Below are 16,973 nucleotides of genomic sequence, written 5' to 3' on the forward strand. Positions count from 1 at the left end.
ACCATCATATCTGAGAGAATGAAACATTAGGTGCACTAAAGAATAATGAAAATTAATCAAAAAAGGGAATTTCAGTTCTTTTATATACTGAAGAAATTTAATATGCAGCATGGCTTGATAATAAGAGACCTTAAATTACTGTTTTTGAATGACTGCACAACTAATTAAAAAATGGAACCAAATTCTTTGTGATTGGTATTAATTACCCCCATTTAGTGCTGGCCCCTTTCCATAATTTTTATATTTCACAAGACTGGATATCAGAATACTTTTGGACAGAATGCATTATGGCACAAAGTTATAATCTTCCACACCTGCCAGGAATTTCAAATAGAAATCTGGACATGAAATGGAGATACAGCCTCAAGAAATCTACAAAACAGACTCTAAAAGCAACTCATTCTCTTGCAAATTCTTTTTCCTTTCTGACAGAAACATTAATGAACTAATCAAGGAGAAACTGCAGATACAGAAGTATTAGGGGGAAAACAATACTCTCCCTTTTCATCATCTACCCCCTCCCTCAAAAGCTCCCTCTTTGCACACATTTAAGAAGGCATAAAAGTCATCTATAACTTTCTCTTTTAGAAAAAACGTATGGAATACTTCAAAGTAACTTGAGATTTTCTGGGGCTTCTTAGATAAAAAACCTCACTTATTCCTTACTTAATAAAAGAATCCCAATTATTATTTATTATTACTTTCCTACTATTATATGAGAGAACATTTACAAGATATTTAATGCATAGTGTGTAATACAGATTATTGTTACTACTATTATTAACCAAAGTGCATTCTCTACAATGCAACAGTTTTCCAGAATATGTTCAGAATTCCTATCTAAGAAAATATTCAAGGTGCTCCTCGAGAATTTGCTTCACAGTTTACATACGGTTAGACTAGTCTTTGGATAGAAGCTGCCCAGAACAACAGGACGGTTGGTTTTATACCTGGGAATATATGGTTCTGCAGGAGGAGGGGGGATGTAGAGATCCTGGAGAGCAGAACTGTCTCTTTTGGTTGGTGTACTGATGGTGCTGGAAGGCGTGGCAACGCTGCTTGTGGGACTTCTAGGTATAAGAGGCTGGTTAAAATGAAAAAGAAAATACATACGCACACAAACAACACAAAGAACAACAACAACGACAACGACACATAGTTATCATTTTAAAATTATCTATTTCTGCAAAGTTTTTGAACTTGGCTGAAATCAAGAAGCATGTTATTTAGCACACGGATATTCCTTTGAATCTCCAAAAACAAATAATTTATTACTTTAGAGGTTCCCACTTAGTTCTCAACTCACCTTATTCTATGGCATAACCACGTAAAAGCTATTAATAAGGTAAAAGCACCATGCAGTGTTTCATAATGGTAAGATTTATTTCACAGTCTGAAACTTATTTAAATTAAATTTATTTTGTTGGAATCCCACCTCTGAAGGGAATATAATAAAGGGTAACTTTCAAAAGAATTAGCTCACTCACATCCTGACTGATACACCAGAAAGGTATTTCATATCTTTTCCCCAAAAAGATATACCATACTCTTAAGTTAGCAGGATGTCACAGATTCTCAGAAAAGGTTACAAAAATGGAGGATGAGAGGCCAATATAAGAGAATACTTTCTTTTTTCATAAAGATAAACACAACTAACTGTCTTCTCAAGGTCATTTTATGGTACATCTTCAAAAGTATGGTGATTAATGTAACACAATCATTTCACCTTTCATAGGCACACACATTTATCATTGTTTAAAATAATGTTTAGATACACATCTATAGATCACATTTTCATGCCTGTTTAAGTACTAAATACTTTTTTAAAAATTAAGGTAGCATATATACTGAATAAAGCGATACACCCGGATGCATGAACTTAAGAGCACTCCCAATTCTAAGCTTCAAAGCATTTGGAGATGATCTTTTGGTTTGAAAAATTATCCTAAAGTGAGACTAAAATTCACAAATGTTCGTGTTTATCTTACAGATCTTACTGATTAGCTATGTATACAATAACATATTAAAAATAAGAATTTTAGTGCAATCGCAAACACAAAGGTAATGATCACAAAATGAACTGTATCTTCACATGATAAGATGTTGCCGTTTTAGCCAATATGAAAACACTTTTAGCAAATCTATATAGACCCGCAGTTCTACTACTTTAACATGTATTGCTGGACAAAAAATGGCATATTACAGCTATTTTATATTGTGACAATGCTTTTGTACAGATAAACAAAATGGTCAAAAAATCAAGCATAAATACAATGTACAATGTAGGCCACTGGGGTAGGCTACATAGTTTATGACTCAGTTCATAGTTTTTGACCCTCCTTATTACACAGCTCACCTTAATAGGTTGAAATCACACATCCTGCCAAAATGACGTTTAAGTTTTAATCTATGTGAAATAGAAATTAAAGAAAGAGAGAGAAGGGAAAAAGAATTGATAATTTATTTTGGGATTCTACGATATTCTATCTCAAATGATGTAAAAGAAGTCAGAAACTTTACATGTTAAGGAATTTTGAGATATTATGAGTATGTAGTAGACTTATATTTAGACTTATGTTCATTTTGAAAGAGTGTCCAGTTAAATTATGTGTGTCTTTTAGTAACAAAAATCTTGACAATGGGAAATCGTGAGATTATGTAGGTAATCAAGAGTCATCTGTATGGATGAACACCATGAAGTCTGAGGAAATGAAGAACTGTATTGTTTCTAGTGATGTATTACATACCTCTACAACACACCTCTGAATGATAGGTTCTTTAGATCAAGTCTTTAGACACACTATGTATAGTCACTGGGCTGTGACTCTATTTATAACTGCTTTCCTCTTTGTCAGGACATCTTGGTATTAAATACAGATGACACAAAAAATAAGTTTCATCATTATAGAAACATAAAAATATCCATTATGCAGTACATTACTTTCCAAAACTTTGTAATAGATATACTGTGAGAGAAAAACTTATATTCAGTATGCTTTTTAAATCCTCTAGTATCTCTAATTTTAAAATATTCTAATACTGCAAGTGAATTTAAGAACAAGTTCTAAAAACATAAGCAATTAAAAAATAATCTTACAAATTTTTATTCTCTTTCTTTTGTTTCAGGGTTACTATTTCTATTCTGAAGACTTCTCTCCTTTTACTTTACCATTTATAGAACTAAAGATAATCTTTCTTGGTTAGCACCCATCTCTGCCTTCCCCAAACCAAGAGGAAGAAAGGAAGGATGGAAGGAAAATACAGGAATAATAGTGGTATCTTTTAAATAGCCATGAAGTGTGAGGTTAGGACCGACAGAATATTTTATTCTGTCTGGACTATTACTAGCATTCTACCTGGATTATTACTAGGATTTCTTAGGGTACATGTGCTTTTCCGCTCCCAGTAAACTTAAACGTTAGCCATATCAGCTTTCTTCAAATTGCTATTTTCTCTAGGTTTCTATTTTCAGGAAGGAGTTGTTATTAATATCATCAGTTAGCATAATGAGCTAAATTAGTAAATACGTAGAAGAAAAAGACTCTTAAATATGTTTAAATGAATAACAGGTTTGATTGTGCCAGCTGGTTCAACGAATTAAAGTGGTTGAAAAAAACAACTTATTCTTTCAGAGAAAATGGAAATTAGTCAATCCTATTGTTTAATGCAACTGGCTAGTTATTGTATTAGCTGATAAATCACAGAAAACATTTCAACTGGTTTATCATGCAGATATCATCTGGCTAATCAGTATGCTTTGTACCAAATAAAACACACAGTAAATATTAAATATATTCAGTATATTTTTGTCTACTAATTGTATTACTTTTGTCAAGCTAATCCACACTAAAAAGCAAACATTCTTCTTGAGAATCTTATTTAAAAAGTTATACATTAAGCAATGAAAAAATAAAATATGATAAAATAGAAGCTTCATGGGAAAATGGAAATAGCTGTTTAACCCCAAAGGAAGTCTTTGTGATAATTTAAAATTATAATTTAAAAAAATTTTTCTACCTTTGAACAAGAACTGAAAGAATACAAAATTAAAAAGAATGAAAAAGGCGTTAAAGAACATTAGAAAGATAGGTAAAATTTTACTAAATCAAGCACAGAATAAATGATGCTATTAGCTGAAATCACCAGCAAGAAATTCCTAGTTGTAACAAGTGGCATTAAAATTACAACCACCACCAATACCAATTTAAGTGTGTGAAAATACACAAAAAAGTGACAAATACAGCTTCCCTCAAATAAAAAAAGGAGTTCTCTCAGCATTCAATTCACATTTTAATAGACATATTTCTTAGTTTCAGAATAAATATCCAAATACGTTAGCATAATAATGCAGAAAGATAGCTTCTCCTATCTTGGCAACATTTACTTTTCATCATTTGTTCATAACATAGTAAAAGAAAAGTAGTTACTACTGTATTATGAAGAATTTCCAATTTAAGGAAAAATGTAGAAATAAGGATAATACTTTTTTATTTTACCTTTTTGCCACTTTGATACTTTCTCTAATATTGGCAAAATATGGAAAGAGAATTAAGAATTACCATCATTTAAATACAAGGTTATTTTAAGACTGCATCTTGTTACTCAAATAAGCATGAAGCTTCGTATATAACTTGATCTGCTACAGTATGCAATCAAGTATGACATAGATCCATTTTGGATTCTATGCAAATAGGTTTATTTCCTGGAAGGACCTTGTCATAACATTTGGTTTTCATATGTAAATGGTCCTACTGACATAAAGCTCTCCTTCCGCTGATTCAGTGAGACTCCAAAAGGGAAGAGGCATTTGCATAAATGTCATTACTCTGCTAAAACAACTCTGATAGATTTCTCCCGGGCACTGGCATGCATCTCTGAAAATATCTAGATTCTAAATCAAATGATCATATGTATCTCTTCAAATATACATTGATAAACTTAAGTCAGTTAATGATAACTTACTACAGTCAACAGGACTACTACTAGAAATCTACTAGGTAAAACATACACATACATTTTTTTCATATTGTTAGTTTGAGCTACATAAATACTTTCAAGCTGTATCCTACAATATGGCACTACACAAATCTTCCTCTGAATCGTGTGTGATTATTTAGTAATAATATCCCACTCATCCAGCTTAAACAGCATTGGAAGATTGTGATTTTTATAAAATAAAATTTTCGGCCTTTGTAAGGAATCGCTGAAATCTCACTTTAAATCCTCTGATGGCTCAGGTCTTTTCCTTATGTCCCCACTTCTAACGTCTTTAAGGTAACTGAGCACATCTGGAAGGTATACCTCTGAAACCCCTATGGTCTTAAATAAAGACTATGAGAAAAGAGCTTCCATACTTAAGAAACTACATTTGACATTGAGGTTTTATTTGAAACAGTTTACATTTTAACAACCCTTGGCAAGCTTATCCTAATTTAGTTGTCCCTCTGTCTGGTAAGTGGCCTGGCTTTCATAGAGCTATAGAAAGTCTTGAATGACACCAGTGACATAAAGACAGCCCCAACATTAAAGATTAGAACAGTGTGTTACACATTATGTAGTTCTCTCTAAAATTCACGAATGCAAAGATCACAAAGAGTTTGCTTTGCCTTACAGGGGGAAAACACTCACTGAAATCTGAATGATTACATCAAGTATAAAACCTGACCATTTATTTTAGTCACTCTTGGGAATAAGCACAGACTCAGGTAGATCACAATACCCCATTATTCTAGCATAGAACGTTCACACGAAGTCCTTATTCAGTTCAAACACATTTTTATTATAATTCCCAACACAAGTACCAGAATATTGTTTTATGTTAGCAACTCTGTTCTTAATCATCTAAACAAATGCTCCAGAGAAAATGTATGTTGGATTTTGGGAGGCAAGACATTGTATAAAATTTGTAAGTTTCTTGACCATATCAAGAATGTTAGATCTAATCTGGAAAATTATTGGGCATAATTTTCCCTGGGAAAGCTTTTCTTGAGTATTAAATTATCTGAAAAGAACCTAAGCAAAAGAAACGCTTTTATTCAAAATTCTCCCACTCTCAGTTTTTTCACAGCTTTTTCTAGAATCTAAATTCATACATACAAAAGATTGGAGTCTTCTTTTATAAGCATGTAATCTTTCCTTTCCTGTCAGACCACCAAGAAAAGAAACATTTTTTTCTGACCATTAATTTGATCAGGAAACCATATCTGTATACGTTTAAAAATACAGATATATGTGCATAAAAGTATGTAGTTACATGGTATACAAGAAATATAGACTAGAGTCACACTACAAAATGGCTTTATGTATATATATGCCTATACTGAGGCATCAAAGTTTGCACATTGTACTAAGACTAATACGAGTGTATTTATTCTTGTGTTGTCCAGTCTTACTGGCATAGTTAATACTGCAATATTAAAACTGCGCTTCCAAATTTTTCAAGTTACAGTAAACATCACTTTTAGGATATTAATTAAAGAATGAAAAACTAAAGAATAAAGAAACTGAAAAATAGTTTTTGCATTTTAGGTGATTATCTGTAGTCAGCAAAACATTCGAAAGCATTTGGCTGAAAAACACAAATGTGATTTAGATACTTTAATTAATTTGCTTAAACACTGCTGAACAAAAATTTGATGTGACAATTGCTTGCAGCTATTTACTAATTTGAGCATGTAAAACATATAATTGTTTCTGCCTCTCAGTCAGCACAATTACATTTTTAGTTAAGATTTCTTTTCTTCTCTACCGTCATACCTAATATTGGTTATCTTCTTCTTCAAAACATGCTTTTAAAACAAAACTCTCAGAAACATAACTTTTGTTAGTAATGGTTTTTTCGGTCACCTTGACCCATAGATTTGATATTAAAACAAATTTTATTATTTCTTATGTTTTGGTTTTCACAGAATACTTTAATCATTCATATCTGTATGTATTTGAAATGTAACGTAATCAATTAGTATTCTTCTGTTGTTATACCAGTTGATAGACAAAATTGACTGTTAAGACTATCTGCTTTCCATTTCTTTTTTCTGCTCAAAGTTAAATATCCTGTTAAAAATGGCATCAAGATAATGCTAAGCAATAAACTTTTAAACGAAAAGCACAAAACCACACAAAAACTCTCACACAGATATAAGAGATTTATGGATTAGAATGCAGTTCAAGAACATAATTCTAATGATACAGCTTGATGTTATTTCATATAAAAATGTGTTTAATGAAACCTATATCAGCATGTTGAATTCCAACATTGATTATAGTGATCATTTGAGATGCATTCTCACCAAAAAAGCTGGATTCTTTAATGTTTTTAAAAATTGCTGATTCCCAGTGATGATTTCAATCAACATTCTTGCTAGTGTCCAGCTAATTCTCCCATGCATTTCTTGTAAGAAGAAAATGACACCATCCACACATGCTTGTGACCTACGCATACTAACTTAAAACCACAAACACCAAAAATATATCTTGAAGTTTATTCAGAGTTCCCTGGGATTTTTTTTCATTAAATTGGAAGAACTTGGCCATAAGCAATCACCAAGGTCACCAAAATCCAGGACATTGACTAGAAGTGTTACTAAGACCACGTTTTTTAAAAACAGTCCTTGGAAAGCAGGAAATCCCTGGTTTGCTCTCACAGAATAAAAGATTCTACCTCAGGCAAAAGATCTCTACTATTTGTAAATGGGTGCAGATGACAACAGAATTCAACTCCAGATTAAATCTGCTTGTAGTATTTGACTAAGGTATCTTTAAGTCTTTCAATTCTATTGCAGAATGTTTGAGAAATCAGAAATTTAAAAAAAGAATTGCCAAATTTCATGAAATGTACTAATGAAATTGCTCTGTGAGCATGAAGTTGAATTGTATGCTTTTGTTTATTTGGCTATAATTTCATGAATGATTTTCACAAGAAAATCTAAATCCAAATTCATTATTACAGTTGAATAATAATAGAACTTACTATCCTTTCAAAATATTTTTAGAAATGAAACTTCTTTTATGAAAAGGCGGTATTCTTTAATAATCTTCTACCTTGGGGTAGACAAGGTTAAATTTTATTTGTGTAGGTACGAATTATTTCCTTGTTAGTTTAAAAAACAATTACTCCTTATGTTAGAATAAAGTTTTACTTTTTTAAGATGCGTGTTATTAGTGTCTGTCTCCACACTACACAAACTCAGCCATATTTTATTTGAAAATGCCAGTAGGTAAATTAAGCCTGGTAGAGAAGAAAAAGTTGAAATAGATATATTGAATTAAATAAATGCCATAAATTATTTCTTTTTGTAACCTCTATTTAAATCATTCTTAGTAGACTGTTCCTGTGGAAAAATATAACCTAAGGTCCAATTCTCCAGGTGTGAACACTGAGGATTTCTATTTAAGTGAGTTAATGGGTATTTTAGCTCCAACGTATTTGTATACAGACCAGAAGTGAGAATACAGTAAGACTGATACTTGGGCCTGCACAGAGGATTATTCCTGCATTAAGAATTATATTTCACATCTGAGGTTCTTTCTTAGACACTAGGAAAAATATGTGGACTCAGGCAAAGTCATAGAGGAATCCAAAACTGCCTGCAAGACCTTATCTCATTATTTCTTTGACTTTTCCCCCTCTGGAGGCAGTCTACCTTTAAGATACAGATTCTGGTACTGTCAGGTTTTGTTCATCTTTGATTAATCTACACCCTATAAAAATTCTGACCAGACAGTTCCCATTACGCTTTTGGTGTCTCTGTATTTTAGAGTAGACCAAAGCTGTAAGGTCAAGAAACAACTCTGCAATGGTACAATATCAGGTCTTCAAAATTTCAGGGATATTTGTTGATGGTGGTATAGTATGTTAGAGGACTTATCCATTGCTCTTACCAAGACCTTGTTTTACCACCATTAGGAAGTATTTAATTAAAACTAATACTCTTTCTTCTGCTCTGTAAAAAGTCAACCAATTTTTTGGTTGGAAGCAATTTTTAAAGCAGCTGAAAGTAAGTTCCCCACCCTCCCAACAGTATTGTTTACCTATAAGGAGTTGAGCTTGGACAATACATTTCAGTGAACTAAATTCAGTTGAAGTAACAAATTTATAAAAATGTTGATACATATAAGCACTTATGGAAATGCTGATTTTCTTTTTTCTGATCTCAGCAATCTGAAAAAGTAAATTTATAAATATACTCAGAGTAACTAAACAAGCAATGAGGAATAAATACAATTAGTGATCTGGTGAGGCATATTTCTTGGCAGTTAGCAATGGACCTAGAAACAGTGTCCTAATAACATATTATAATTATAATTAAAACATGATGTGAAATAATTAAAAAAAATTAAAGTCTTTGTTCTTCAGCTTTGAATATACACACCAAATGTGTGGCAAAAAAGAAATGTTGGTCTTTCGATTATTTCAGCATTTGGCATAAAAGTGATTAACTGGATAGTGTCATTACCTTAATTCTCCAGTTTGTACTTGTGGAAAAGAATCTAAAAAGGGACCAAATTATCAGTTTATTTCCTAGAGATATTCCCTCAAACAGAGTTCATGGATCAACAAGAAAATAGTGTCTTTTTGGTGTTCCAGGTGAAATAGAAGGGATTAGAGAGAAGTTGTTAAATTTAACTACACATATATAGAGAAAAAAACCTAATGGCTGAAATTGCGGGACTCTTCTTCGGTGTTCCCACCTCTCAGGATCTTTGAGGAAGACATGTCAATAGGAAAACTACAGAGTGGAACAACAAAGCAACTTATAATACAGCGAAAAAATAAAATAATGTGATGGGAAAGTCTGACCTGCTAATTTATGATTTAATGAGTCAAAAAACATTGAACTCTGAACTTTAGTGACATTAAAAATATTTGATAATAGACATATACTGCAAATCAAATGTATTTGGACATATTAATATAGTTTACATACATTCATTTGAAAAATGAAAGATTAATATTAAAAATTTAAAGACCTTAATGTTAGAACATTTTAAATGTTTTTATGCTATTTAAATATACTCCAACTTTGAGGACAATAAGTAGTAAAGTTTTAAACAATGAGAAATCATTATAATCCACAAGGCCATTCATGTGTAATGGAGAATTTAGGATTTTAGGGGGAAAAACATCTAAGAATGGTATAAGGTACTAATAGAGAAGTTAGGAACAACTTATACAGCAGTGATAACAATGGAATTTACTTATATTGCTTTTCTTTTTAATCTGAACAATGGGCAATGTTCTAGTTCAGTGGGCAATTACGATTTTAAAAAATTAGACTTCCAAGAAAGGTAATAGTCTATTTTAAAAATGCAGGTTTTATGAAAGACAAAAATTTCTTTTACAATGCGTTTAAAGATTATATTGACTGAAATGGAAAGAGACGTATTACTTCCTTGTTTTTCATTAACCAGAATCATATTCTTATAACTTCCTAGATAACTATGCTTCTTAATGAATATAATTAATCAACATCCATAGAGTAATATTTTAGAGTGGTTTCATGCTGAAGAAAAATGCAGAAATTCTAATGCAATAATTTCCCTATTTTGCCATCCGACAGGGTAGAAAAGAAAAAACGATCAGTCAGAAGGAATGTAGTAGGTACATTTTAATTACTATATAAAACTTCCTTTACCTACTGTTTATAAATAACTATTACTATCTTATGACCTGATTTAAAAGAGTTCTATAAACTATCATTCAGTTTCTCCAAGAAGTATGAGTGTAACTTTTAAATAGAAGATTATATCTCAAAATGAAACCTCTCATTTTCATCTCTATCCATATTTTGGCTTGAAATAACTTGTGTTTTTTTGTAATTATGCTTTAAATGTTTACAAAATTAAGGCAGAGTTCTTTATCATTTGGGTTTTAGTTATAGTAACTTACAGATTTCATCACAATTAAGCCTATTAGGATAAGCTGTGAAGAGATAATTTCACAAACCAATTTTCAAAAGCATACAAAGATTAATCCATATGCTGCTGAGATGAGGCACAATAAAGAAGCATTACTGAGATAATCTATGGCTAAAATGATGGTGTATGACTTATGATTAAGCTTCATTACCTGCAGAGCAAGGGGCTTCCATCTCATATTTTTCAGTAAAGCTGGTGCTGAGGTAAGCATGCTCTGAGGTCGCTTTTTCAAAGTTAAGATAACACCACTCGGGTCCTCTCGTAGTGCATTCACCAAATTTTTCAACTGCCACCCCACCTGGTAACCAGCAAAATCATTACAATAAAATTGAGGTACAGTATTCAAAGATTTAATGTTCTCCCCCTTTAATAAGATTAGTTAAAAAAAAAAGAAAGAAAATCACATAATTGGTGTACCATCCTATCAATTTTCAGGAGATATATACTCAAAAAAGAAATTTTATCTTTGAATTGATTAACCATGTTATTGCATTAGAGTCCATATTATTATGAGATAACATAATGGACATTTACCATGTCAAAGCAGAGACTAAAACGGTATCCTACCAATGGAGTAATTTAGAGTTTAAAGAAATTATGTCATCATTAATGCTGTGCAAGGCTTAGATCCAAGCTCTGTTCACAAGTACAATTCAAAAATCCACATGCTTGAAAACAAGGATTTGGCAATGTCCTGAGCTTGCAAGCTATACCACATGCTTTCTCATCACCATCTTTTAGAGATATGTGCTACAAGTCTTTCTAAATTAGACTGACTTTATACTACTGAGAGCTGGTACTGACAAAGCAAGGCAACATTCTGATGCATAGAAGACAGCATCAATAAAATTAACCTTTTACCACACTATGATAGAAGAAAAAATGACAACGTAACACTATTCCCATGCAGCAGCTATTGGAAATGTGTTCCAAATGACCCTATAAACTAAAATATAATGTGCTGAATTTAATGAAGCCATTCTATTTGAGTATCACCTCAAAACGTATTGCATAGTTAAACCCAAGTACTTAATAAATGTCCTGAAACCTGGCTCAACTGTTTCCCGTGTTAAATTGCTTCACTCATCATCCTTTTAAGTTTTTGAACATAGAATAATTTATTAGTTTGCTTGAAGACGGACTAGTTATGCAGTTATCAGGTAACTGAAATCCTCTATGCTTTAAAGCACATTAAAAATAGCTATTATTGTAAGATTTAAAAAAAAAAACACATTTCACACTTAAGAGCAAGAAGAACCTTTTTTCCCAACTCGAATGGATTAGAATTTTCCAGGATGTTATATAAAGACATTGTATCAAAATTTATCCTGGATTACAAGCAGGATTTAACAAACGGTCTGAACAGTAATCTAGTTTCTTCCTAGGCACCCAAGTGCAAGGGAATGGGTGCCCTTGTCTGTTATTCATCATGTTTTTGCCTGAAAGATAATGATCAAGCTGAAAAGAATAAGCACTTCCACTGAAAGAATCACAGATCCTGAGACTATGATGAAGAGGTACTCTGGACTGCAGCCACTGCGGGATAATGGGAGACAGTGGTTTATATAATGCGTGGGCATCCATTTAAATCATAACCTCTACTGCAGCTGAAAGGAGTGATGGTGAAGAGAAAAAGTCAGGACAAAAAGAAGTGAGATGCTACAATGCTTAGAAACTCAGGGGTCCCAGATATGAATCAAAATGATCATTTTGATACTTGCCGAACACGAATAAGAGGCTGCCAGTTAAAAAAAAAAATCACATTAATGCAGGTAACTAAAGTAATGAAACTGGTCAAATGTCTCCCATTACACGTAAGTGGGAATTATTATGTGCCCAAAGGTGTATTACATTGAGTCTGATTCCTCTGATAGCAAAGTAGTGTTTCTGCAGCCATTTCTGTAAGCCAAGAGTCAAAGCGAATTGAATTCAAATCCAAGTGTTCATTTTGCTTGCCAAAAAAATATGCGAGCAGATTTCTGAGTTCAAGGTTTGGAGGAGAAAACATGCTGTTTATACGAAGAGTTTATGAACAACTTATTAATGATAACCACATTTTATCATTTATTTTATTTATTCAAATAATTACTAACTACACTAAAACAGCCAATACGATGGCCATCTTTTTCTTTCAGCATATGTATTCTCGACAATGAATTACATATTTCTATCCACCAATTTCTTTCCATTTTTTTCTGATATGATCATTGTGCCTAGTTGGGAATTTCTAAGGCTAGATGGTGTTTTCCCATATAATGTTTGCTGCAATCTGATTCATCCTGTTCTTTCATAATTTATGCTCTTTTTGAATATGTAGTCTCAAAAAATAGAATTGTTTTTCCATGAGAAAGTAGAATTGTTTTTTGATGAGACAGTAGTAATTTGGTTAGATTTTAATTTTAGAGCTGAATGTTATATAATGCAGAAAAGTATGTAATTTTACTATTTTTTCCATTTTTCTTTTTTTTCCAAGTTTTTATTTAAATCCAGTTAGTTACCATATATAGTGTAATATTAATTTCAGGTGTACAATTTAGTGATTCAACACTTATATGCAACACAAGTTTTACTATTTATCAATCAGCCTTTCCTCTCTCACTGACATAACATTAGCAATATTTTAAATAAAAGTAAGCAAATATCCATGAAGACACATATAAAGTATGTACCTTTGATTCCCCAATTCTACTTCCACTACCATAAGGAAATGATTTGGATAAAAGTAGAGATAAATGTGCAACACGTGTGTCACAGTACTGTTTAAACCAACCAAAAACTGTACATTATGTAAATGTTCATTATTAGTAAGGGATATAAAAATTGTTGTGTGGAAAAAAAGGAAGTTCCAAAATAGCAAATGTAACTCAACTCTACGTTTGTAAAAAAATTTTATATAAATATATAAAACATAGAGATATACAACATCATGAGCAGTGGTTATGCTAAAAGGGAGTAAGAACTACAGTATATATTTTCTTCTTTATATTTCTATTTCCTGAACTTTTAGTGATAAACACGTTATTCTTATAAATAACAAAATCAACTAAATAAATGGACTTAGTCCATGAATAGTAATATTCCAGTTAGAAAATCATGAATTTTATGAATTACTTAATGAGGACAGTTTGTTATGTAGGGACAATTTCCACAAAAAGTGTAGAACCAGAAAGACAACACTACTTAAAACAGTAAAAGGTGGTGATGGAGGAATCACATCTTCTCTGTTAATTATACTTTCAGATGATTAGCAAAAAAAATTTACTACTCAGCTATGCTTAATAAGTCAAGAACTGTATTATCTATTGATTTTTGGTTTAATGAATGATTTCAGTAGATATTTAAGTGTTAAATCAGGCTCACATATTAATCACTAAATGGGAATGAAGCTGGCTGAGCAATTCACAGCCTATATGTGACATTTTTCTCAATAACAGAGGTAGGTTTTAGCTGTATCAGTCTCATCCAGGGCTTGTACACTCCTGAACAGCAACCGATCACGTCTCTCAAATAGTCCTTTCCCTTAGACCTATCTCAAACTCTCTAATTTGGTTCATTTGTTCATTAGTTTCTATCTTGTCTACTGTATATAATTCTTAACAATTGTATCCATTTATTGAGTTGTACCATGTTCTATCCAAGGTCAAATATGACGTGGTACTAACGCTCCAGGAAAAATGATTCCCAGCTTTGGTTCTGTGATATCCTAATGTATCTTCAGCCATATAATAAAGTGTAGTGAATTCTTGAAATTAATTTATTTCTCTTTAACTGTTATTTAGATACTTATGGTTGACAGATTATAGGGAGACATGGGTAACTGGTATCATAAAGAGGCAAGTACGTGAATTAGAACTTCATGTGAAAATAAGCAAAATAATCATTTTCCAAGGATTAGCTTTCCATTTTCCCATTTGTTTCTGCCTATAGTTTTAAAATATTGTGTGACAGACCCGACTTAGAAACCATGTAAGGATATAAAAGTAATTTTAAAAAATGATTGCCAAGTATTCTTTACATTGGCTGCAATAAAAGCTTTTCTGTGGTAGAGGATAGAGGGAGATTTGAAAGAAGGAAGAAGGGATCCTAGTGGTGGTTAACATAAGAGGTTAATCCACTAATACGGGAAGGAATTAAATAAGGTACAAAATTTCAAGAGATAATGGGTTAAGGATACATGTGAAGAAAAATATTCTAATAATCAAAGACATCCAAAAAAGAATCAGTTGGCTTATGAAATAGTGTGCTCAATACCAAAAGAGATGTTTTAATATACTTGCAGAGGCTAAATGATTACAATAGATTTCCAATGTCACGATACATTCCAACTGTAATACACAGAATGGGTAGGAAAATGCAAATAGATGATACAACAGATTAGGTCCTGGTACATTTCTTATCGTTTGTTCTCTATCTTTTCTTCCTCCTCACAACCGATAAATGCAGGTGTTTACCCTAGGCTAACTGTTAGACTCCTTTCTAAAATTGCATGCTGTCTTCCTACAATGGTCTCTTCCCAGAGCTTCCACTACCAACTTTGTGTATATGACTCTCAAATCTAATCATCCTTGCTTTCTAGAAGAACTCTAGTGACATACTTCCAACAGTTCAGTTCATCCATACTAATAATAATCAAGCATCAATCAAGCATCAATAATTCACTACGCTATATTCTTCATAACTATATTATGTTGCTTTTCTTTGTATTTCCATTCTTAACATCTGTATGAGGGAAACTATTAAACCCATTTCACATGTGAAAAAACTGAAGCAAAAAGAGATTCAAAGTTTTCTCTGCCAATATTACGAATTTGGCTAAGTGGCAAAGCCAGAATCCATATTCAGGTCTGTTTAATTCTAAAGCACAAAGCATTACCAGAGCAAGCATGCGCCACCCTCTATAAATATCCCATTGGTAATTCGAATAAATCCAACATTTTGAAAATCAAACTCATTATCTCCCTGCTCTCATTCAACATCAATAAAAAACATCACTGTCTCAAATTTGGAGCACAGGGTCACCTACGACCACTTCTCCTCTTTTTAATCGACTTGTCCTAAAGAACAGATTCTAGCAACTAATGTCTCTTCTTACTGTCTTCGTTCTGGCTTGCTTTACCTGATTGCTAGACTTTAAAAATAGAGTCCTAACTGGTCATTCTGCCTCTAGCCTTTTGTAGCTCCGAAATACTGCTACAGTGAGAAAGTGCTCTTCCCCTAAAAACCTTTGAAAAGGTCTCTGAAGGTCCAACTAAAGAATCACTTCCTCAAATAGCTCCTTCGTCAATATGGCCATGGGGGTCTAGTGTCTCTTTAATGTGCTTCTCAAACTTTAGCATGTGTAGAATCACCTAGAAAGCTTGTTAAAACGGATTGCTGTGTTTTAACCTTTTTTTTTTTTTTTGGACTTGTGTCCATGTCCAGAATATTTTAGGTGCTTAATGTTTTTAAGATTAACTATAATAACTTACAGTTTATTTATCATGTACCTTCCATGCAGTATGCATGTAATGGTGCATACATCAGCCTGACCTTCGTTAAAGAGCATAGTGAGCAGTGGGAAACATTTATGATAAAGAGAAGAACCTCAATATATGAATAGAGGGTGCAGTGGGGGCCCCGAAAAGGGGCATCTAACCCATCCTTGCGGATTAAGGAAAGGCTTCCTATTGGCATAAGCTGAATTTCTTAGGAGGTCAACAGGTGAAGGGGATGTGGAATTTGAGGGAGTGGAGAAAGGCGTGAGACAAAGTATCACTGTTTTGAGAAACTTTCAGTTCTATATGGGTGGAAGAGGTGGTGGATTTAAGTATACACTCTCCTCAACACTGCTTTCTTCCTCAGGCATGTCTCTGCAAAAGCACTCTTCCTTCTGCTTACAATTTTTCTCCCACCTACAGAATCTTTATTTATTTAATCTTTATATTTAATATTTGTTAAAAACTTGACTAGTGACATCATATGGTGACATGAGAATGTAAGGGTTTCAGAGACAATAAAGTGCCTTGAAACTCCAATGGGAGTTTAGTTTAGTATGTAAAACCAACATGTATTAAATT

The 16,973-nt window shown here is 32.5% G+C and overlaps 1 protein-coding gene and 1 long non-coding RNA gene across 9 annotated transcripts in view; one reads left to right on the forward strand and one right to left on the reverse strand.

Annotated features, from left to right (window-relative positions):
* Positions 1 to 16,973, forward strand: part of LOC123797216 (uncharacterized) — a 210,469-nt gene that overhangs the window by 106,709 nt on the left and 86,787 nt on the right. For 2 of the 4 annotated variants that reach the window (XR_015723457.1, XR_015723459.1), the window contains one exon: positions 3,127 to 3,785. The exons of the other annotated variants lie outside the window; for them this stretch is intronic. This is a non-coding gene — a long non-coding RNA (uncharacterized LOC123797216). Of the gene's footprint in view, positions 1 to 3,126; positions 3,786 to 16,973 lie in introns of those variants that run through there. 4 annotated transcript variants of the gene reach the window in all.
* CNKSR2 (connector enhancer of kinase suppressor of Ras 2) overlaps positions 1 to 16,973 on the reverse strand; it is a 255,489-nt gene that overhangs the window by 101,230 nt on the left and 137,286 nt on the right. For 3 of the 5 annotated variants that reach the window (XM_045804992.2, XM_045804991.2, XM_087860269.1), the window contains exons 9-10: positions 11,069 to 11,215; positions 951 to 1,084 (exon numbers count right to left, since the gene is read on the reverse strand). In XM_045804992.2, coding sequence (XP_045660948.1) covers positions 951 to 1,084; positions 11,069 to 11,215 — 281 coding nt within the window. The remainder of the gene's footprint in view (positions 1 to 950; positions 1,085 to 11,068; positions 11,216 to 16,973) is intronic. The other 2 variants (XM_087860268.1, XM_087860267.1) reach the window with 1 other exon arrangement.

Source organism: Ursus americanus, chromosome X (genome assembly GCF_024610735.1).
Source record: "Ursus americanus isolate L20-20 chromosome X, mUrsAme1.1.p, whole genome shotgun sequence".
NCBI lineage: Eukaryota > Metazoa > Chordata > Mammalia > Carnivora > Ursidae > Ursus > Ursus americanus.